This window comes from Centropristis striata, chromosome 9 (assembly GCF_030273125.1).
Source record: "Centropristis striata isolate RG_2023a ecotype Rhode Island chromosome 9, C.striata_1.0, whole genome shotgun sequence".
Lineage (NCBI taxonomy): Eukaryota > Metazoa > Chordata > Actinopteri > Perciformes > Serranidae > Centropristis > Centropristis striata.
In genome coordinates, this window is record NC_081525.1 from 3,617,157 (window position 1) to 3,641,571 (window position 24,415).

Below are 24,415 nucleotides of genomic sequence, written 5' to 3' on the forward strand. Positions count from 1 at the left end.
CTTGCAGGTTTTTTTATATTAAATAAAACCCAGTTTAGTGTTTTTCAGTTAGTTATTGATCAGCGTTCGGTGTGCGTTTCTTGGAGCTGTTGACTAACAGATCAATGTCTCAAAGGTTGAAGCTGCAGCGCTCTGCAGGACACTGACCCGAGCCAGACTGAACACACATCTGTCTGAACAGCTGCACGTCTACCTGCTCAGGTAACTTTTATCATTATTAAACTCCTCAATGTGTCTGTGTGTCTGCTTCAACAATTTATTCTGTTGTTTTCCTACATTTCCCTCTTTATGTTTCCTCTTTCTGCTCTTGTTTTCCTATTTTCAGTGTTAAAAATTGCTGCAGCTGCAGAAAAAAATATTTAAATGTTTCATATGAGAGAAAAGCCAGAAATCTTTTGAACACAATCGGAACACGGAACAACTGTAGAATGTTTTTTTTTTATGTTTATTTATATATTTCCAGCTTAATTGACTTTGCAGTGATTATTATATTCACAGCTCAGATTGTTGAAAGTTATTATTCATGTTTTAAAAATGCAAATTTAATTAAAGAGTTTCATCTGATTCTTGTTTTTGTCTCTAAATTCTGACTTTAAGTTTCATGTTTTTATGCCAACCCAAAATCTGCAGAATTTGCACACATAAAGGTTTAGAGACAAATTAGACCAAACCTTTTTATTTTAAGTTTTTATTTAGAAATTTAACTCAGTCTTTGAGGTTCAATGTGGACAAACTTCAGTGTTTAATTAAAAACGGGACACATCAGATTTAGTTTGAGACAGAATGAAAGTTTTGACGCTTAAAGTGAGTCGAGGGATTTATGAGTAACTTTACAGTTTGTTTGGTTCAGTGTGTGTGTGTGTTGTCTAGGTGTGTGTGTGTGTGTTGTGTAGGTGTGTGTGTGTGTTGTGTAGGTGTGTGTGTGCTGTGTAGTTGTGTGTTAGTTATTGATGTTCTCCAGCAGTTGAAAGCAAATAGAAACAAGTTTAACCCTTGTGTTGTGTTCGAGAGCTGTTTCTGCCCTGTGTCTTCACAGGTGTTATACACACTATTATTTTATTCAGTTTACTGATTTATTTTATTTATTTAGTTTGTTTTTTTAAGAGATACATTTTTTTAATTCTGTTATATATATATATATATATATATATATATATATATATCTTTAATTGTATAAAGACATTTATTGTATTTTTCAGATTTGTCCCCCTTTTTTATTAGTATTTTTATTATTTAAAATAACGCTTTAAAATCTAATTGATTTTACTTCTTATGGTCTTTTGTATTTATTAATTTATTTTTTAAATTCTAATATATTTATTAATGTAATTGTTAAATTGCTTTTTGTTATTATTTTATTTATTATTTTTCTTGTTTTATTTTCAACTATCAGAATCAAATTTATGATAATAATATTAAAATTATATTCTGTTTTAAGTTGTAAAAATGTTTCACAAAAGGCAGAACAATAATATTAATTGAATTTAAAATATTCTAAATTTAGAAAACAGTATGCTCTTTTATAAAAAAAAATCTGATTTAAACTACAAGGGACTAAAGCTGACCTCTGATTGGCTCTCTGTGCAGAATGAGGGCTTCTGATTGGCTGCTGGTCGTGGCGGTTCTGCCACTCGTCTCCCTCGCCGACCTGCCGGACATCTGCAGCGCCAAACCCAAAGACCTGGCCCTGGAGCCGCGCTGCATCTGGCGCAGCCCCGACCCCGAGGGCACCGAGGCGCCGACCACGGAGCCGGAGCCGATCCCCGAGTCCACCAACCCGCGAGTCTGGGAGCTGTCCAAGGCCAACAGCCGCTTCGCCCTGTCGCTGCACAAACAGCTGGCGGCCAGCAGAGCGCCAGACACCAACATCTTCATGTCCCCCATCAGCATCTCCACCGCCTTCGCCATGACCAAGCTGGGCGCCTGCAACCAGACGCTGCGCCAGATCATGGAGGTCACCTTATTATTATTAATTTTATTATTAATAATAATATAACACTGCTGCAACCAGGCGCTGCCCCAGACCATGGAGGTCACATTATTATTATTATTATTTTTATCATTATTAATATTATCATAATTATTATTAGCAATAACCAAACACTGCAGCAGATCATGGAGGTCACATTATTATTATTATTATTATTATTGTTATTATTATTATTATAATTATTATTATTAATATTACACTGCTGCAACCAGACGCTGCAGCAGACCATGGAGGTCACATCATTATTATCATTATTATTATTATTATTATTATTATTATTATTATTATTAATATTACACTGCTGCAACCAGACGCTGCAGCAGATCATGGAGGTCACATCATTATTATCATTATTATTATTTTATTACTTTTTATCATTATTAACAATGACACTGCTGCAACCAGACGCTGCGGCAGATCATGGAGGTCACATTATTATTATTATTATTATTATTGATTAATAATAATCATTTATTATTATTTTATTATTTTTCATTGTTAATAATATCACTGCAGCAGATCATGGATGTCACATTATTATTATTATTATTATTATTATTATTATTATTATTAAAAAATAACTCTGCTTTTACCAGACACTGCAGTAGATCATGGAGGTCACATTATTTTAAAATAAATTAAATCATTATTTTATTATTTTTATGATTTGTTTTTGTTCTTTCAATAAATTATTTTATTTCAATTTCATGCAACTCGAAACACAGGGTTTTTAGGTCTTTAAGTTTTTTATTTAAAAATTTCCCAGGGTTTTCTCTTTAATTTATTTGTACATTTTGAGAACTATTAATCTGTCCTTAATTAAAAAAAAAAAAAAAAAAGAAGCTGTCTTGAATCAGCTGGAATCATCATTGTCCCAAAGATAAACAGCTGTTTTTCTGACTTTTTTTTTTCAGATATGTGGTTTGTAATCTTTGTCAAAATAATCCATAAAAACATAGAAAAGTATATTTGCAAAGTTCTTTGGATGAATTTCACCAGAAAAAGATAATTAAACAGTCAGAACTGTTGTTTGATATCACTTGGGGTTGATGAAAGTCTTTCATACCTCAGCTGTGCAGAAACTGCAGGTTAATGACTTCCTTTCAAACGACAGAATTATAATGTTTGTGCAGGTGTTTGAGTTCGACACCATCAAAGAGAAGACGTCGGACCAGGTCCACTTCTTCTTCGCCAAACTCAACTGTCGTCTGTACCGGAAGAAGGGCAAGACCACCGAGCTGATCTCCGCCAACCGGCTGTTTGGAGACAAATCTCTGGTCTTCAACGAGACGTACCAGAACATCAGCGAGACGGTCTACGGAGCCAAACTGATGCCTCTCAACTTCAAGGTAACAACACGAGTCCGCTCAGGGTTCAGATCTCAGAGGGTCTGCCTCAGGTGTCTGACAGAAGGTTGGTTCTGTGCTGCAGGAGAACCCGGAGAGTTCCCGAATCCTCATCAACGAGTGGATCGCCAACAAGACGGAGAACCTGATCCAGGACACGCTGCCAGTCGGGGCGCTGGACTCCAACACCATCCTGGTCCTCGTCAACACAATCTACTTCAAGGTATCTGAACCGGGGCCTCGTTCACACCTGCAGCATGTCATTTGTAATCCAGAACCAAATAATTATAAGTCAAATAACCTGCTGAACCTCACCAACCCGCCAGGTTTCTAAAATATGCTATTTACCGTAGAAAATAGGGCGTTATTGTCGGCATTTGAACTTTCTGACGGTCCGTGATTGTGAAAAATGGACTCTATAGAAGTCGTTACTCTGGTCCCAAATTAAATGTTTAAAAAGAAGCAGTCCCACTTTAATCAAGATTTAATTTATATGATAAAATGTTTCCAAGATTTTTCTTTAAACCTTCTTGGATCAGTTGGAAAAGTCAAACGGCTGTTTTTCTGACTTTTTAGAGAAACTTGTATTTTTGCTGTTTTCCTTTTGAAAAATGTGGTGATATATTTTTAGAATATGTTCTGGTCTGTTTATTTGTTTATTTTAAAGGGTTTTTCGGTCTTTAAGCTTTTTAGTTTTTCTAAAAAGATTTTTTAAGTTAAGTTAGACTTTTTTAAAGGCTTTTAGGTCTTTGTTTTTATTTATTTCACAGGGTTTTTGTCTTTAATTTATTTGTACATTTTAAGAAATATTTTTCGGTCTTTAAAGTAAAAAAAAAATCAGCTGGAATTGTCATCATCACAAAGATAAACAGCTGTTTTTCTGAATTTTGTACAGATATTATTAGTTTCTTCCATAAATGCATGGAAAAGTATGTTTGCAAAGTTTTTTTGGATGAACTTTACAAGAAAAAAATAATTAAATAGTCAGAACTGTTGTTTCCAAGATAGTTTTTGGAAACATTAAGCAGGAGATCGTCTGCATATGGGGAGAGATTTTTCCTTGAAATGAGCCTCAATTTAACAGCAAGTAGAACTACATTAGTACTTACAGTGGTATTACAGCAGTACAACAGTGTGCAGTTGTTCTTTATGAAATAATTAACTGAGTGATTATTTGGTTTGCGTGTGAGCGCTGACGTCCACTCGTCTCCTCTCAGGGTCAGTGGAAGAACAAGTTCAACCAAGAAAATGTCTACGCCTCAGACTTTGATGTCAGCAGCACTCGCAGATGCTCAGTCAACATGATGTACCAGGAGAACAAGTTCAAGTACGGGTACTTCCCAGACGACCACGTGCAGCTGCTGGAGATGCCGTACCTCGGAGACGACATCACCATGGTGATCATCCTGCCGAGCAAGGACACAACGCTCAGGAAGGTAAAACTCTAGAACTGCCTTTTAATGTTTCTTTCATTTGTTACAACCCTGATTCCAAAAATGTTGGACGTAAATAAAACTGAACACAGTAATAATCTTTTTTTATACATATAAACTCTTCTCATTTTTAAATATACTCTGAATTATGACAGTCACAAGTTTTATGGAATTTGAGGCGTATTTGTTGTCGTCGGAACAGTTTTACAGTCATAACAAATTATACAATGATTGGGAATTGGACCTCTTATATTGTAGGTTTATTAGAGATAATATTGATTTAATCATATTTACACAGTAAGTCTACTTCAGAGAAATATAATCAATAAAAGTTCTGTGTTATCGTTTGTTTTTCGGCTGATTCTTGTTCTGGTGTTACATCAATAATTGTAAGAATAACAGCATGGCCATGAATAAGATCATCAAGGCAACTTCTAGGGCCTCCTGGGAAATGATTATTGAAACTTTTGTAATATTTGAATAGTCATTTTCAAAATAATAATTTTTTTTACAACAAATGAAGGTGACAAAAGAGACGCCAGTATTTGACGCGTTTGATTCATCTTTGTTCGTATGGAGAAAGTTTTCATGCAGCCTCAATTTACATGTGATTAATTTTCAGGGTCTCTGGGAACGATGGAAACATAAATCTTAGTGTAATCTGCATAAAAGGGAAATTTAATTCATTTCATACAGGATATGGAGCAAATAAAAAGTAAAACAACAGTGGCCCTCATACGCAGCCCTGTGGTACTCCACATGAGAGAACATCACAATCAGACGACGTTGTTGATGTTAGATATCCAACATTAATGTGATACTTACACATTGTTGAATCCTGTTTACTTTGTGTTGTGTGTGTCAAGGTGGAGGAGAGTCTGGACCTGAACAAACTGACCGGCTGGTTTGACAAGATGAAGGAAACCTCCGTCGCCGTCCACGTCCCTCGATTCAGGGTGGAGGACAGTTTCAGTCTGAAGGAGAAGCTGGAGGCGATGGGACTGACCGACCTGTTCAGCTCTGATAAGGCCAGTCTGCCAGGTGAGGGGGCGGGGACACACTCAACACACCTGCAATCTCAAATGCTGCAGGATCATCAGTTTCTGACTGAACTGATCAAAATACCTTCAGAACACATTTCTTTCCACATTTACCTCACAATTACTAACTCATCAAACACTTTCAGTCAATATTTTATGACAAATAACTAGAGGTGAGGGGAAAAAACAATATAGCATAGTATCGCAATGTTTTGGTGGGTTAATATTATAACGATTCATGGCCGCCAAGTATCGATATTTAGCATTTTGATGGCCAGCGGGCCGCCAGAATTTTCACCATTTTTGTTTTCTTTTCCGGAGGCCGTAGTGAGCTCACTTTTAGGGATATACTGGTGATATCGTGTCGGAAAGTTATCAAAAATAACGCTGCAAAGTTCGGCTTTTTTATGTTTCATTCAAAAACATTGAGAGCAGTTAAGCTTGTTGTTTTTGAAAGTTTGATAAAATGCAGCAGTTGTTGTCGTCCATACGTTTGACTGAATACTTCGTTGGTCAGTCTGTGGGTTTGACTCTCATTGTGGAGGAATAAAAAGACTGAAGTGAGATGAACAGACTGAGAATTTTCTCTTATTTGACAAAACAATTCTTGATTGAATTTAATTTTGTGGACACAAAATGCAGTTAAACAGTTAAATTGCAATATATTGTATCTAAATACTCACCATATCGCAAAATGCTTAAAATCGCAATAATATCGTATTGGGATAAAATTGTATCATGGGGCCGATATGCTGATTTACACCTCTACAAATAACTCTGACAACTCACAGCTGCAGACAACATGTGCTGTTCAGGAACTCAAATGAGTGCAGGACATTCAAGAACTAAGATGAGTGCAGGTGTAACAGGAACTGAAATTAGTGTGGGGCGTTCAGGAACTAAGATAAATGTAGTAACGTTCTGGATCGAGACAGAATGTGGGGCATTTGGGAACTAAAACGAGGCATTCAGGATTTTAAGAATGTGGGATGTTTAGTACTATAACAAGCATGGGGCATTCAGGATATAAATAAATGTGGGGCATTTGGGTACTAAAGTGTGTGTTCAGGATCTATAACAACAACTCTAAACCTTCTTATTTCAGTGCTTGTCACGACTTTTAAAGAGTTATTTTAATTATATATATTCAGCTTTGTTTATTTTTAGCTGTACGTCTGTTTCTGTGTAAGGACAATAAAGCTGTTTTACATTTGTATTATTCATAATAATTCTCTTGTTCAGTTCAGTAACAATAAATTCTGTTTCAGGGATGCTGTGGGACGGCGGGGACGGTCTGCACATCACAGACGCTTATCATAAAGCCTTCCTGGAGGTCAGTTACAGACTGTGACATCACTCACAGCTGCTCACTGATTGGCTAAACCTTACAGCTAATTTAAACAGCCTTGGAGCTACATTGGACGCAGGTTCAGCATTCATAAATAAACTTTGTAATTATAAATCCTTCAACATATTTCCATAAGAACCTGGTGGACAAATACATAAAACAACTGACAAATATTCATAGTCAAATTATAATGTATTGAGTGTAAAATGCTGGAATTGATCTCAACATTTCCAAAAATTTGTCGGTTAGTTTTTTGATACTATACTACACTGTAAAAAAAAAGACATAAAAAGCATGTAAAGTCTGGCAGCAAAAGTTGCCAAACACAAAGCATAGCATCAAATAACAGTAAACAACCGTACGTTATTTTACACATAATTTCTTTTAAAATATGAATTATAAAGATTAAATATCTATTTTTTTTAAATATATGTCTGTAATTACTTTAATATGACAGTGTTTGGCAACTTTTTAACTGAGTTAACTTTACATTCAGCAATATGTGTATTTGTTGTATTGTTGTAGTTTTTAACATAGAATTCACTGTTATTTAGAATTCAAGACCATTAAGCAATTGAATAATCTTGTATTTAAAAAAAAAAAAACATCTATAATGCTCCATTTTAATAATCTACAGATTTCAACTTCCATTTTATAGTTGGTGATAAAAGTAATTTTTGCTTTTTTATTGCATTTGCTCAATGTAGAAAGAAACCCTGTAAAATAATACAACAACTTTTTGTTGTTGTTGTTTTAGGTACAACTTTTTAGATTGTACCTAAAGTGCCCAGACCCTGATCCAGAGTCAGATCTGACTGAACCTGTTTTGTGGTTTGCAGGTGAACGAGGAGGGCAGCGAGGCGGCAGCGTCCACCGCCGTGGTCGCCATCGGACGCTCCATCAACTTCAACCGGGAGATTTTTATGGCCGACAGACCGTTCCTGCTGCTCATCAGAGAGGCGACCATCAACGCCATGCTGTTCACGTCCCGGGTGGCCGACCCCTGCAGCCAATAAAAACTGTCCAGCTGCTGCTTTAACACCACAACCACCTAAATACCAAAACTTAAACACATTTAAACAGACTGTTTTTCTCTTCTTCTGTGTTCACTCTCTTCATATTCTGCAGTTACATCATCAGCAGGAAGTTATAGTGACTTTGTGGTTACTGGATGCTACTGACAGCTGCCTCTGAACTGCTAACTAGGACAAAGTGTTATTAATGAGTTTAAAAACAATTCTTGGCTATATTAGGATTAATTTACCAGAAAAAATACACATTTGCTATTCATGTTTATCCATTACCTTTATCTAACTACTTAAACCATTTCTGTGTTACTTGTCGCTAATTATTTCAAACATTTAACTCTTTAAACCATTTATCCATTACTTTTAATTGGTTCTTTTTAGCTAACTATTTTAACCGTTCATTCCTTACTTTAAGCCATCTCAACCATTTAGCCGTTACTTTAAGCCATCTTAACCATTTAGCAGTTACTTTTAGCCATCTCAGCCATTTAGCCGTTACTTTTAGCTATTTCAACCATTCATCAGTTACTTTAGCTAATAACTTTTAGCTAACTATTTCAACCATTTATCAGTTAGTTTTAGCTAACTATTTTAGCTATTTCAACCATTTATTAGTTACTTTTTAGCTATTTCAACCATTTTTCAGTTCCTTTTAGCTAACTATTTGAGCTATTTCAACCATTTAGCCGTTACTTTTTATCTATTTCAACCATTTTTCAGTTCCTTTTAGCTATTTGAGCTATTTCAACCATTTAGCCTTTACTTTTTAGCTATTTCAAACATTTATCAGTTACTTTTAGCTAACTATTTTAACTGTTTATCTGCTACCTTTAGCTATTTCAACCATTTATCGTTACTTTTAGCCATTTCAACTGTTTATCTGGTACTTTCAGCTGTTTCGACCGTTTATCCGATACTTTTAGCGGTTTCAACTGTTTATCTGATACTTTGAGCCGTTTCAACTGTTTATCCAATACTTTCAGCCGTTTCAACTGTTTATCCAATACTTTAAGCTATTTAACCCATTTAGCCGATACTTTTAGCTATTTCAACATGTATCAGGTACTTTTAGCTAACTATTTTAGCTATTTAAACCATTTATCCAATAGTTTTATGTATTATTTCTGTAATTATTAACTATTTGAACCTTTTAGCCGTTACCTTTTAGCCAATTATTACTTGTAGCTAACTATTTCAACCATTTATCCATTACTTTTAGCTAATTATTATTCCAACCATTTTTAAGTTTCTATGGTACACATCATCACCTTCCCTGGGTCCGTTGGCTAGCTGAATTGTGGGTAATGCGTATCAGTGAAGAAAGAGGCGAGTCGGTGGCGGTCGACACTTAAAGTGCTTTATTTCCTCTGGAGGAGATGCGACCTGTGAGTGATCTAGTGGTCATGGTGAAAGAAGCTTCTTCACATTTTTCTAAACTAATAATCAACCTTTGGCCTCACCCCCCCACCCGCCCTCCACCAACATGTTTTAGCAACAGAGACATGCAACATAAAAGATCTTCACATAAAACCTTTCCGGTTCCTTTACTACAGAACTTGTTAAGTACCTCCTCTTTAAAATAAAATGTACAGTATTAAAAAGTTAATTTACTAAACTTTTTTTCCTTTGACTCATTTTCTGCTTCGATATATTAGGATATACTTTGAGGAATCAACAGTAAAGAGTAATCTCATCAAGTGAATATATCTAAATGATTTGATTTATAATTAGGCATGTTGTGGTCAAGGTTACTGGATATTCATATAATAAATTCACACAGTAAAAAGTAAAAAGCCAGAAGCTGAAAAACATAAACCAACGTTTGGCGTTTGTTGTAAAGCAAACAGAGTCGATCAGAGAAGAAGTGAAGTCTGACCGACTCAAAGACACCGTGAAGACCAGAGGGTGATGAAGATGAAGGTGATGATGATGATGAGGTTGAGCTGTTTTCACAGTTTGACTGAAGATGAAACCGAAGAACCATCAAAGAGGAAAAGTCGGATTCTGAGCTGTGAGTTACTTGTCTTTACAAATTATTTATAACTTAAGTTGTTTGTCTGAACTTTGTTCATTTATATAAAACTGGAATCTGAAAGAACATTTATCTGAATATAATCAAAGCTACAAATATATATCCGCATCATTTACCAGCTGATGTTTGAACGTTTTCATAGATTCTTTGAAGACGAATGCTTTTGGATTTTTTCCCTATTTCATGCAGCAATGATTTACATGTAAATAATTCACGGGGTAGTCTGGAAGGACTGAAACACAAATCTTAGTGTCGTCTGCATAAAAGAGGATTTTTTTTTCACTAAGGATGTTGCAAAGTTGGAGCAAATGAAGAAAACAGCAGTGGTCCTCATACAGAGCCCTGTGGTACTCCACAGGAGATACCACTACAATCAGAGGTTGATGTTAGAAAAACGACATAAATCTGATGTTTACACGTCCCTTTTCCCCTGTATTTGAAACTGCAGATGTCTTAAAACTGCTGTGTCTTGTCTGAACTTTGTTCACACGTTTATTTACATAAACATTTATCTGAACGTTATCAAAGCTACAATTATATGGAAAGCTGAGATAAGCGTGATTCACCTGCTTATGTTTGAACTTCATGGATTTGAAGACGAATGATTTTATATTTTTAATGATTGTAATCACAGTAAGTGTAATTGTGTTTAGGTTTAAACACACGACAGTTCATGTAGAGTCCTGAACTCAGACCGTAACCCCAATCCGACTTTTCCTTCTTTACAGATTCTCCAAACGGGACCGACCGGACTGAACCGGATCGGACTGAACCGGACTGGCTGTTCTGGAAGCAGCGTTTTCTAGACTTAAACTGGCTTGAAATGATGATGATGATGCTGATCATTGAAAACAAAAAGTCACTACAGTCAGTGCAGAGAGGAGAAACTGAGGCATGACCCGGTCTGGACCAGTTCAGACCGGTTTAGGAAGTTTTAGTTTAATCTGTTTAGTGTCTAACGTGACAAATACTGTTCAGATGTTACTGGTGACCAAAGTTAACTTACAATTTCTTGCATAATTTGATCAGCAGCTGAAAAGACTTTCAGATGTAATTTGGATTAATGCGTTAATCTTTTCTTCTCTTTGCTGCACTGAGTTAGTCTGTTTGTTCCTGCAGGACCAACGTGTTTGTGTTTCTGTCAGAGCTGGGCAACATTTCATCTTTTTATGATTTATCTTAATAATCCTGAGGCATACTTTCACCTCGTTAGTTAACGATACAAGTCAGGATACTTGTATAATTTCCCCCATGGGGATCAATTAAGGAATTTCTTGTCTTAAGTATGAAGCCAGATTTATTTCTCTAGAATATCTAAAAATGTGCTTCAAAATGTCCTTCTATTTCTGGTATAGTCTGGTTTATCAACATAAGGCAGCTGAGCAGCGTTTACACGGTAATGAATCCAGAAAATATTAATTTTGTGACAAGATAATTATTTCAGAACTGTATTTTTAATGATCATTCAGAAGTTTTATTCTCCTCTGGAGGACATTTGTGGTTATTTCTGACATTTTAAAAAGTTATTGAATAATGAGAAATGATGGTTATAAGAGAAATAAAATGGCAATTAAACACTAAGCTCACAAACAAGTTCTTGTTGTGGAGATTACTTATTAAATTGTAAAATCATGCTAATAAAACGTTATATTAAAGTAATGTGACACATTTATCATCTAATTAATCTGAACATGAGCCAAAAGATAATTTAATTTAATCCAAATGGCTAAATTAAATATCTTTTTGACTTGTTATCTTGATCACTAACTGTCAGATTCACTACAGCTCGGCTCAAAACATCCAAACACAAACTGTCTTGCTGCCTCCGGTGGTTTAACGTCTCACCTGCGGTCATGTACAGGTGAATTGTGACATCACTGTTACAGGTGCTGAGAACCAGAGAGGTCAGCAACACACAGCTTAGTCTCCAAGTTTAATAATATTTCTGTATAAATCACGGTGTGCAAACTATTCAGCTGCCTTGAGTGAAACAGATATACTGTAGTTATGCACGTTTTCTGTAATATTTACAAACATAAACCAGGTTTTATGAGGATGGACGACAAATTATACTAATAATTGTAAGTCAAAATTTGTGCACAACAAACTAAAATTTATAGAGTTCTGTAAATAATACCTGCAGTGTTGGGTTTATATTAGAGAATCTAAGCCAAATGCGTTATTTAAAAAAATTCCTGACTGATGAAGATAACCTGCCAGCCAATCAGAAAGCAGTATATTCTGTTTGATTCGATGCTGCCCAGCCCTGTGTCGGAGTGTTTTTGTTGTCCTCTGCAGTGACTCGCAGGGATTTCTTACCTGCTTCTGTTGAGTTTATTTACAGGTGAGTTTTATTTCTGCGGCGTGTAGCTCGCACTGAGGTTTAGCCGTTAGCGTTCTGCTACGTAGGGAAAGGTAAACGTCCGATTCACTGAATAAAAGAGAGTCTGTATACCTGATAGTTCCTGGTTTAGCCTGAAGAGTGAGTGCGGCGGCGGCGGCGGGATCTGGGAGGAACACTCGGGTCCAGCCAGCCGGAGTGAGGACAGAGCCGCTGGCTTCACTTGCATAAAAAATTTACCGTCCACTGAGAATCTGATTCACAGCTCTGTAGAAAAACAGTAACAGCCGATCCATGTGCTACCTGCCGACCTGCCAAACATCTGGATTCAACTCCTCACTTACATTATTCATAAGCAAAAAAAAACATCTTAGTAGTTTAAATATGTCTGATAATATGTGATTTTATATTGTTCTGTTTCTATAAAAGTTCTGCTTTTGATCCCGTCTCTCTTTCTCTGATAAGTGCTCAAGTTGTTTTGGAGGGCCAACGCGGCCACGTCGTCTTTCCTTTGGTTGCCAGGTGGTCCGACCTGTTCCCTCCTCTCCGATAGGTGAACTGTGACCTCTGGAGGGTTTCTATTTTAGTCCAGCTCCATCGCCTGGCTACTACATCCATCTGGTCTGACAGGGTCTGGCTCCTCGTCCTGTCGCTACAGGGACCCGATCAGAACCGCCTGTCGTAATGACGCATTACCTCTACTGCACAACTGCACTCGGTACAAAGACGACGAAAATAAAAGCAGTAGAACAATATTTCAACAATGTTCACTAACATCAGCTAACTGCAAGCTAACTTATCTAGAGAGCGTGTGCGTTTGTAACGAAATTTGAAATAGTGTTATATTTCTATAGAAATTAACAAACGTTAAAGTTACTCTGCCGCTCAGAGAGTGTCGCTCTGAATAACCGCGCTCCGAATCTACAAACAGTCCAGTTTTTTTGCACTTAGAGTGACTATATTTACGAGCACAACCCGAGTTAATATATCATAGCGTAGAGCTAGGCTAGTAGCTTTCCCGTGCTTCCAGTCTTTGTGCTAAGCTAGGCTAAATCTACCTTTGTGCTGCACACACAGAGATGAAACTGAAACCTTCAGAAACACTATTCGTCCTCAAAACATTTCAGCTTTCATAAAAGCCTCCATAGAGTAAAGTCTGTCAGCAAACTAACATTGGCAAACTATATTTAGCTTGCAAGCTAACATTAGCATATTATTGTATATATAGTATATTAGCTAACATACAGCATTCTGGTTCTGAACTAAAATAATAATCAACATTTTATTAACAAGCAATAAACAAATTTTTAGGACTTATTACAACTGTTCTGTATTTCTGGAGAACTTTGTCTCGATTAATCTGTAAATAACAACTAACATATGAACGTTGATTTTCTGTGTATTTGCCTCAGAAACATTAATGTTGGTAAAGAACAGCTTAAAAAGAAGCTAACTCTCTGACAACTGTTAGGTCCTACAGAAAGAAAGGTCTGTGTGTTAGCTAACGGTAACTTTCTGCGTGTCTGCTGCCAGAAAATTAATGTTATATAATCAAATATTAGCTGTTTTAGGAAAGGAAGTTTAAGAGTCATGAATAACTCAAACCCAATGGAATAAAAACTGTATGTGAGAAGCAAAAAAGAATCTGTTAGCCTGTTAGCTGATCTTTTTCTGTCTTCCTGGATAAAAATAACTAAAATAAAATAATCAATGGTTGATTTACATTTAAGAATCAGCTTATAAATGTTAGCTTATTTATGGATATAACTAACATTTGTGGTGTTGAATGAATTATAGCTATTCGGTACTAGAGTAGTAAAATTTGTACACAATGAGGCAGCAAAAAATAGCTAGCTAACGTTAGCTAATGAGGATTTTTTACTTTATGTCTGCTTCAGGAAAACTGATGCCATTTAAAGTTAAGAGTCAATATCAGATAACTTGCTCACAGTTGTAAATTACATCAGGATCATTGAATTAATTACAGTTTTTCTGAAGTTGTAGAGTACAACGTGTAAACGATTAGTCAGCAAAAGTCAGTTAGCTTGTGAGCTAATGTTAATTTTCTGTGCCTGCCTATGAAAAAAAATAAAAAATCAACAGTTAATTCACATTTAAGAATAAGCTTATAAATGTTAGCTTTTTTAAGGATATACCTAGCATTTGTGGTGTTGAACAAATTCTAAGTATTTGGTACTAGAGTAGTAAAATTTGTACACAATGAGGCAGCAAAAATAGCTAGCGAACGTTAGCTTATGAGGATTTTTGACTTTGTGTCTGTTTCAGAAATACTGACATCAACTTAAGTTAAGAGTCAATATCAGATAACTAGCTCACAGTTGTAAATTATATCAGGATAATTGAATTAATTACAGTTTTTCTGAAGTTGTAGAGTACAACGTGTACACGATGAGTCAGCATAAATCAGTTAGCTTGTGAGCTAATGTTAATTTTCTGTGCCTGCCCATGAAAAAATAAAAATCAACAGTTAATTCACATTTAAGAATCAGCTTATAAATGTTAGCTTTTTTAAGGATATAACCAACATTTGTGGTGTTGAACGAATTATAACTATCCGGTACAAGAGCAGTAAAAATTGTACACAATGAGGCAGCAAAAAATACCTAGCTAATGTTTAAACTTTGTATCTGCTTCAGCAAAACCGATGCCATTTAAAGTTAAGAGTCAATATCAGATAACTAGTTCACATTTGTAAATTATATCAGGATAACTGAATTAATTAATTAAAGTTGTTCTGAACCAGTATAGTACAATGTGTATATGATGAGTCAGCAAATCAGCTAGCTTGTGAGCTAATGTTAATTTTCTGTGCCTGCCTATGAAAAAATAAAACCAACTAAAATCAAATAATCAACAGTTAATTAATGTTAACTAACCAGCTCACAGGGGTTAGCCTGTTATCCAAAGAACTAATGTTCAGGTGGTGTTGAACTAATTATAACTTTTCTGTGTTAGCTGAGTTAGCTTGCAAGCTAATTGTAATTTTCTTAAATGCCTAAAAGTAGCTTACTATGTCACCAACATTAAGTCTCTTAGCACCACTGCACAATAACTAAGCATACAATTAGTTTGCAAATTTTGATGATATGCTTGTAAGCAAGCTGTGTTTTTCTGTTTTCTGCCCTAATTAAACGCATTAATCCTCCGTCTACTTATCGGCGTGCAGCAGATTAATTGCGTCATTAAGAAACACGGGTTTCTGATCGGGTCGTCTCCTCCAACATGACCCTTCTGTTGTCCGTCACGCATTGTCAGAGCAAAAAAGTGTCCAAGAAAAAACATAAAAACAAAACAAAAAAAACACATGCTTTGTTTATAAAAATATCTGAGAAGACTGAAGGAGGTGTGAGTGTATCAGAGCGCCCCCCGGTGGTGCTGTGCTGTGCAGTGCAGCAGCTGTATTGCGTAGTGATGAGAGGTAACTGAGCTGTGTAGCTTATCTGAGGCTGGACGCCGTCCAGTTTTCCTGCTGTGAGTCCGTTCGGTCAACAGGCTGCCAGATGGTCCTTTCTCACCTACCAGATTCTTTAAAAACTCACTTCATTGTTATCGTTAATCTGAAGAATTTATTTTACAGCCAAATTAACTAATCCAGTGTGATCAGAGTTCGTCACCTGTTTCTTTTTATTCCCGGAGCTTTCGCGTGCACCCCCCTGATCTTCCTCCGGGGTTTGTTGAACAGGCGGTGAGGTATCGGTGGGGCTGAGGGGGGCCGTCCGTAGGCATGGACCAGGATTGTAATGCCCCCCCTCGTACGACCACCTGTTACCAAGGGACCCGAGTCCTGTACTGAGGGCACCTGATGACACCTGAGCAGGTTTGATTTGATGGAGAAGGCCATGGCGTGCAGTCAAAAGCTCCGGGAAAAGCCAAGTGCACCCTGATTTTAACATATTTAGTGCAGATGATAAAAGATGCTCATTTAGAAAACCTACAATAATTATTCTGCTTCCAATTTCTATTGTAATTAATTTAATATCTATAATTTACAGATTATTTTGTGTATTTTAGGAGGTTTTTTCCAGCAGATTTAGTTGGTCAGTTTGGCACATTTCACCTTCAAACTGCTGATCTCCTTTCACATTAGAACAATTATTTAATGCTCTATATGTTTATATTGTGTGGCACAATAAATAGTGACTGATTTGGCCTTTTCTGCATTTGAAGGCAAAGTTAAGGAATCAAGAGTAAATAGCAAAAGTGACAAAATCTGAAATAAACTTTGTTGAGAAAATATTTTAATCACGATTACTAATTTTGAGTTACTCCGATTACTGATTCTAGTATCTTATGTGACAGTAAAGTGAATATCTTCAGGTTTTAGAGTGTATTTTCTTACATTTTATGATTAATTTACTCTACAATACTGAAAACTAATCATGTTTCCATGTGTTCAGTTTTACAAACTGAGATATTAAATTTGTTTTAGCGTCACAAAAAGATGAGAAACTTTGATCACACTGGAACTTTAACAGTCGCAGTTTTTTCTCATTGAACCTTTTTTGTGCAACGACACGTTTTTCTGCCGACGTGGCACTTTGAAGAGCGCGCAGGATTATTATTATTAAACCAGCTGCTCCAGATTGTCTCAAGGCAAAAATGAAGGACTTGAACTGTTAAACTGGCACTGAGTAGTTTGGCAAAGTTTCCACCAGACAGACTGTTGTGTTGCTGCATTGTGAACCTGTAAAACCTGTAAATATAAAAGTAGAAATCTGTAACATAAACTAGACGGAGGCAAACGAGAACCACGCCATCGTGTGGTGTATGAGGTTGTTGGAGTGTGTGGCATTTCTTCATCTTAGCTTAATCTGTTCGGTTTGGTTAGTGAAGGTAGATGCGGTTTAAAGCGGAAAAATCTCAGTTCAGACTCTGAGGCGTCTTTTCTGTCGCTGCTTGGGTTTCAGCGCCCTGTTGGCTTCAGGTGCAACAGGACCACGTCCGTCACCCCCCGCCCCAGGCTCCGCCCTCCCCGGCTCCCTCCATCGGGGTCAGTCGGGCCCCGTGGTGGAGACCGACGCCTGGGGTCCCTCGCTGTACTGGCCTGCACCTCCGCTGCTCCCCCCACCCTCGGGCTCCTCCTGGCTGGGGGAGGCCTCGTCGCTGGGGCCCCCCCTGGACGTGACGGAGGCGGTGGTGGTCTCGGGGGAGGCGCTGTGGGCCTCCTGCGGCGCGCAGCCCGGGTGGTTCTTGCGGAAGTGCTGGTTGAGGATGGCCTGGAAGGGGAAGCTCTTGCCGCAGACGTGGCAGTGGAAGGGCTTGTTGCCGGTGTGCTTGCGGATGTGGTACTCCAGCTGGTCCTTGCGGGTGTACTTCTTCCCGCAGATGCGGCACACGAACGGCGTGATGCCCATGTGCAGGCGCATGTGGCGGTCCAGGCTGCCCTTCTGATTGAAGGACTTGCAGCAGTAGATGCAGGTGAGCCGGGGGTTGTAGCGGAACCAGCGGTCCCCCACCTGCTCCCTCAGGTAGTCCTCGTAGCCCCCCATGTCAAACGCTGCATGCTCCTCCCCCTGACAGGAAGAACAAGACAAACAAAAAGTTATGTATTTTAATCTCTGGGTGAACATTAGGGTTGCCAACTCCCTGAAAAGGAAATATGGGACACCTCATTGGCAGGGCCGGCTGACCTGATATATTTTTCAGCCCCTTTTTTTTTTTTAATGGAAATGATTTTTAACGTTTTGACTCGAAACTGAATTGAATCAGATGCATATTTTTGTGTGACATGAATACATGGTCTCTAAAGATGATAACAATTTGATTTACTCCTTTTATTGGCTTTTAAAATGCAGCATGTATGCAATTACATGGCCATTTTGGAAGAATTTGGCATTCCATAATCCCAAATTGGTTCAGTAAAAAGGCATTAAATTCATGTCATGAACACATGGGGGCCTGCTCTAAAAGAATGCACTGGAGTTTGCTGATAACAATTTGATTTACTTATTTTATTGACACAGCATGAATTCAATTGAGTGGCTATTTTGGAGTCATGCGGCTACCGTAAAGTGTGATGTAATTGCACACTAAAATTTAAAGTGCAGATGGCGTTACGGCAGCACTGGTAGCGTGTTGTTTCAGATCAATCAGTGCATCATGGGCAACAGGAAAAGAGCGCCGGCACACCATGCAGTGGCCTTATAGATGTTATCACGCACTTTTTCCCACCCAGGTGTTTCCTTTTTCCCATTCCTCTCTGTATTTTTGCATCCTTTTCTGTTTATTTCTCAGAGGAGTTCTAGTCGCATTGCTGCTCGAAGGTGTACCGCCCCGTAAAGCAGTGTCGGTGTCTGTGTCAGTTGTAACCTACGCATGCTGCTTTGTTGTCTTTCACTATTTTCTTCGCGAGCAACAGTACCTCCTCGACCAATGGGATGAGCGTATTCTGTATCGTCATACTCGTGTGTGAATATGCTGTCAGCTCATTGGTCACAGTGCAGGACGGGGCCTGGGAACAAGTTTACCGTAAGTTTTCATATAAAGCGCCCATTTTCCATTGGCATTTTACTGACTATTTTTTGACTGTCACAGTAATACGGGACAAAGTGCGTCCCTTTTCAGCTCAATACGGGACGGGTGCTTTTGTTTCTAAATACGGGACGATTCCGTTTTTCAAGCGACGGTTGGCAACCCTAGTGAAAATAAAGGACCCACTGTTGCAAAACTGTTGCACATTAAAATGAAATAATAAATAAATAAAACTTCATGTTGTGTCAGTCGAGAGATTTTCTGGATTTTTTTGCATTCGTCAAAAACCTTTAGAAAGTCGTTTGGCCACTTAGCGAACCATACGTGCAAACATCGCCACCTGATTATTTTTTAAAGAAATCAAAGGAGGTTCTCAGTCTCAGTGAGGAGGTTCTACTTGGCCTCCAGGAGGTTCCAGGGTTCCTAAAAGTTTGTTGAACACGTGTGAGATCGATAGTGAGATCTAAACTCTGACTAGCAGCATGTAACTGCAGCAAACAGAAGAACTCTTCTTGTTTGTTATCACCAAGTTTTCTAACACAAGTCTTTATCTGACGGCCTCTCCTGATTGGCTGCTGCTGTTGTCTGGTACCTGTGAGCTCGGCTGTCGCAGCTCGTCCGCCCTGCTGGGAGACTCGCTCTTCGCTCTCTGACGCTCTGCCAGGACGACCACGCTGCCGGTGGGACTGAACCTGGTGAATAAAAACCCTCATTAGTTTATACGGTTCAGTCTGAAGACGACCAGCTGCACGTCGTCGCTCTGACTCACCTGTCCGTCTCGCTGAAGCTGGAGGACGGCTGGGCGCTGCGGGTCGCCATCGTCCCCACCGGCCCCGTCACCAGCGTGCTGCGTCCCGACGTGTCGATCATCACCGTGGTCCCCTCCTCCACCGGCCCCCCCTCCTCCTGGTGCTCCCCGGCGCCGATCCACTCCTCCATCCTCTCCGTCTTGATCCGCACTCGCTCCATGCCGCCGCCCTCCTCGGCGCTGCCGGTCCGCTCCGGGTCGCTGCTCGTCTCCACGTACCACTGCCCGGCCCGGTTGATGCGAAGGATCGGCTCTTTGCTCGCCCTGCCCGAGGCGGACCCGGGCCCCTCCAGCCCGCTGTGCTCCACCGTCGGCGGCGGGCTGAGCGGCTCCTCGGCGGGGCTGATCGCCTCGCACACCTCCGCCCCGCTCCGCGCGCTGAGCAGACGCAGGCTGGCGTGATGTCCGCCGGCTCGCACCACGGCCTCCAGGGTCCTGCTGCTCCTGGAGCCCCGCCCCGCCTCCTCCTCCCGGGGCTCCTCGTCCAGGTCGGCCAGGCTGATCTTCAGGTGGATGCCCTCCAGGATCTGCGTGCAGCGGTCGATGATGTGCTGCATCTGCAGGAAGCTGGCGGCCGTCAGGTAGCTGATGATGTCGGCGAGCTGCAGGCAGAGGCGGCCCGTGTAGCAGAAGGACAGCAGCTGCTCAAACACCGACGGGTTGCGGATCACCGTTAGCGACACGGTGCTCATCTGGCCCAGAGACATGTGGTCCCGGAAGTACGGCGAGCTGGCGGCGAGGACCACCTTGTGCGCCCTGAAGCTCTGACCCTGCACGTTGACCACGATGTCGCAGAGACGGCCCTGAACACGCAGCTGGTTCAGGTGATTCAGAACCGAGTTACTGAAGTCCGGGATGTCCAGCTGGATGCTGCCGGAGCGCTCCATGCTGCAGCCTGCGGGGACACTGACACAACAGGACCAGGGTCAATCACAGGGACATTACAGGTGTGACATCACTAAACACTAGGGTTGTCACCATACTAAAATTTTCAACTCAATACCGATACTCAGGAAAATATTCGATTCTCAATACCATTTTCGATACCACAAAATGTAAAAATGAACAGAACCATAGGTTAAATATTTATAATAAACAGTTGTGCAAAAAGAAACTGCAACTATGATAACAAGCTTCAGGTCTGAGGTAGTGCAAAAAATAAATAAATACAATAAACAATAACAATTACAACAATATTTTCGGCTGTGTGTGTTGCTGTTTGAGGAATTATCGATACTTTTGAAAATGAGTATCATATCCGGATACAACGTTTTAGTATCGATACTTTTTTGAGTATCAATACTTTTGACAACCCTACTAAACACTAAAACCTTTATTCGTCATGTATTTAATACTCTGCATCAGACACAAGTTGGTGATTTTATTTACTATGTACTAAATAGTAAGGCAGTAGAAGAAGTGGTTACATCCAGATACACATGAGGTCGTGAGGTTTGGTTCAAGTAGGGCTGGGCGACAAGAGATTTATATATTTTCTATCATCAAAATAATATTAAAATTGTCTATCATGTATATTTTTCATTATTGTTTCTATCAGATGTTGAAATAACTGCAACTGAACTGTGTTACGGTTAGGGCTGGGCGATATGGACCAAAAGTCACATCCCGATATATTTAGGCTGAATATCGATATACAATATATATCCTGATATTTTTATCGCAGAGTGAGAGCAAATGTTCAGTCAAAGTCAAAGCTGAATATGACATGTCACAAGTAGTTTTATTGAAACCGTTTATTTAAGTGAACATAAATACTGTATAACAACAGGAGTACCTTTATTAAAAAAAGCAAAGCTCCATAAAGTGCACATTTAGATAAAAAAATATCTTAAATAAAAGCCGCAGCTTGCCTGGAGCAAGGACCATAGTTCAAATATCGATATGTGTGATATAGTCTAATTCCATATCACATTTAAAAATATATCGCAATATCTTTTATATCGATATATCGCCCAGCCCTAGTTACGGTAATATTCCTGTCATTTGGACGCTGCTTCACGTTCTCAATGTTGCAGGTTTGACTGAAGCTGCAGCTTTTTTTCCTCACATGGAGGAAATAAAAATAATCTTCCTCCTAATTTGCACTATTTATTTATTGAATTATGAGGTGGTGTTAGCTGTCACTACTGAGATATGCAACAACCTGTACAGGACAGGTTGGAGCCATGTCGCCCAGCCCTACATGGACCTGACAGGTTGCAAAAACACTCTTTCCAGTCTGACAGCAGGACCCAGAACCAGATCAGGACCAGATCAGGACCAGCCTGGTTCCGGTCGTGCCTGTCTGTCTCAGGGGAACAGGTAAACCTCCAGGTGTGCAGCCTGACTCTCACCTGAAGGGGGGACAGGGGGGAGATCGGGTCTGGTTTCAGGGTGCGGTGCAGTCGAGGCTTCAGTCCTGCAGCGAGCTGAGCATCGTCAGCAGGGCGGGGGACGACGACGGCTCGGCTCGGCTCGGCTCAGCACGGCTCGGCCCGGCAGGCTGCAGCTCCACCCGCCGCTCCTCCAGGCTCCGCAGCTCCGGGACTCCAGCGGCTCCAGCGGCTGTCGTTGACGGGTTCAAGGCCGGGGAACAGCAGCTGAGCTCCGGTCCGTCGGCAGCCGCTCCGCCGCCATTCCGCTGGAAGTCAGGCTCGGTTCGGGGTCGGTTCAGTGTCGGCTCGGTGTCGGCAGGCTGCCGCTGCTTCTCATCTTCCTTTTTCACGGCAGAAGGGCCGAGGCTGCAGGAAGGAAGGAGGGAAGGAAGAAAACGCGCGGGGCCTGCTGGGAGATGTAGTTTAATGTCCGAGAGGAGCGCTCAGCTAACGGCTGCGGGAAAGACTACACTTCCCGGCATGCACCTGCGAGGAGTGGGGTCATCACGGCACTTTGAGTTTGGCAAAGTGGAGTTCACTCACACACACACACACACACACACACATGAAAAAGTACATTTACATTGATATAAAAGTTTATTTGATTAATTTACTTTAAAAGTTAAACATTTTCACTCTTATGAACATTTAAACTTTATTATTTTTTTCTCTCAGGTTTGTGTTTGTGTGTTTGTTGGATACAGTAAATTTGAAAACATAATAAAACTGAACCTGAACATGCAGAGGATGAACAAAAATGCAGAATACTTCAAACATTTACAGTGGAATAATTCAATTAAATTTTATTTATATAGCCCTTTAAACCCTCACAGCTGATTAAACTGAATCAGATAGTAAACATAAAAACAAATACAAACGATCACATGAAATATAAAAATGTAAATGGTAAAACATTTCACAGTGGAAGAAGCAGTGGTGGAGAAGTATCCAGATCCCTTCTTAAGTAAAAGTACTAATACCACACTGAAATTACTCTACTACAAGTAAGAGCCCTGCATTCAAAACTAACTGAAGTAAAAGTAAAGAAAGTGTCAAAGTGTACTTAAAGTATCAAAAGTAAAAGTATTCATTGTGCAGAATGAACCCAACCAGATTGTTTTATATATTCCAAATATATTATTGCATATATTATATTATTATTATTATTATTTATGCATTTATGTAAGCAGCGTTATGAGGTTTGATTAAATCAAATGTCTAATCACTTTAAATATATCATGTTTTTCATGTTAAATCTCGACCTGAAAAGCAACTGAAGCTGTCAGCTAAATGTAGTGGAGTAAAAATTACAATATTTGCCTCAAAATGTCCCAGCAAGGCCAAGCGCAAATCGTGGCAGCAGCACCTAGCGGGGAGATGCCACGGCACATGCCACTAGATGCCACGGCACATGCCGCTGTTTGGGGGAGATAGCCGTGGTACTTCCATGCACCTGGTTTGAGGTGTGTGTGTGTGTGTGTGTGTGTGTGTGTGTGCGTGTGTATGTGTTAACTTTTTCCCTGTTGGTTCTGTTACTCTCCACAGCACGGAAATGAAGACACTATTTAGCTTTTTTTTTCCACTCTTTTTATTTAGGCTAGGTTAAGCCTCTTCCTCAGGTTCCTAGAACCTGGCAAAAACTTTGTAATTTTCCTCATCTAGGAGTTTCTCACAGAATTTGTCATAGTCTTTTTTTTTTTGAAACACAAACGTGAACATTTCTGCTGGCGAATCCTCTTCAACATCACATTTCCAGCCTACGAGGCCTATATGTATTTGGACCACACTTAATTTTTTCCTTTTCTGCAGGAAAATATCTTATTAAAAGATTGCATGACTGCAGCTGACTGGTGCAGCAAGGAAGACTTCAATGGAGGACTAAAACTTCCTGGCGTCCTTTCAATGGAAAAAGAAGAACAAATTGAGGCCCTCAGTGAGCTTCAAAACTGGAAATGTGATGTTGAAGAGGATTCGCCAGCAGAAATGTTCACGTTTGTGTTTCAAAAAAAAAAAGACTATGACAAATTCTGTGAGAAACTCCTAGATGAGGAAAATTACAAAGTTTTTGCCAGGTTCAAGGAACCTGAGGAAGAGGCTTAACCTAGCCTAAATAAAAAGAGTGGAAAAAAAGCTAAATAGTGTCTTCATTTCCGTGCTGTGGAGAGTAACAGAACCAACAGGG

General features: G+C 39.4%; 2 protein-coding genes across 2 annotated transcripts; one reads left to right on the forward strand and one right to left on the reverse strand.

Moving 5' to 3' along the window:
• The first annotated feature begins 49 nt into the window (after window positions 1–49).
• Window positions 50–9,800, forward strand: serpinc1 (serpin peptidase inhibitor, clade C (antithrombin), member 1). Its single transcript, XM_059340726.1, has 8 exons — window positions 50–201; window positions 1,588–1,954; window positions 3,124–3,339; window positions 3,422–3,559; window positions 4,554–4,772; window positions 5,636–5,810; window positions 7,078–7,142; window positions 7,997–9,800. Exons 2-8 carry the CDS (start codon window positions 1,589–1,591, stop codon window positions 8,171–8,173), a joined length of 1,356 nt encoding a protein of 451 aa, XP_059196709.1. The 5' UTR covers window positions 50–201; window position 1,588; the 3' UTR covers window positions 8,174–9,800.
• Window positions 9,801–10,482: 682 nt separating this feature from the next.
• Window positions 10,483–22,568, reverse strand: zbtb37 (zinc finger and BTB domain containing 37). Its single transcript, XM_059340724.1, has 4 exons — window positions 22,213–22,568; window positions 19,820–20,764; window positions 19,643–19,742; window positions 10,483–18,092 (listed from the first exon to the last, which is right to left on the reverse strand). The coding sequence occupies exons 2-4, from the start codon at window positions 20,743–20,745 to the stop codon at window positions 17,571–17,573; spliced, it is 1,548 nt and encodes a 515-aa protein (XP_059196707.1). The 5' UTR covers window positions 20,746–20,764; window positions 22,213–22,568; the 3' UTR covers window positions 10,483–17,570.
• Window positions 22,569–24,415: the final 1,847 nt, after the last annotated feature.

Excerpts from the sequence above, each read along its gene's own strand:
- serpinc1 (XM_059340726.1), top strand. The coding sequence starts at position 1,589 with ATGAGGGCTTCTGATTGGCTGCTGGTCGTGGCGGTTCTGCCACTCGTC. Across the intron at positions 1,955-3,123 it reads CGCTGCGCCAGATCATGGAG|GTGTTTGAGTTCGACACCAT; the intron begins GTCACCTTATTA and ends ATGTTTGTGCAG. Across the intron at positions 5,811-7,077 it reads TGATAAGGCCAGTCTGCCAG|GGATGCTGTGGGACGGCGGG; the intron begins GTGAGGGGGCGG and ends ATTCTGTTTCAG.
- zbtb37 (XM_059340724.1), bottom strand. The coding sequence starts at position 20,745 with ATGGAGCGCTCCGGCAGCATCCAGCTGGACATCCCGGACTTCAGTAAC. Across the intron at positions 19,743-19,819 it reads AGCTTCAGCGAGACGGACAG|GTTCAGTCCCACCGGCAGCG; the intron begins GTGAGTCAGAGC and ends TTTATTCACCAG. Across the intron at positions 18,093-19,642 it reads TGCGACAGCCGAGCTCACAG|GGGGAGGAGCATGCAGCGTT; the intron begins GTACCAGACAAC and ends TCTTCCTGTCAG.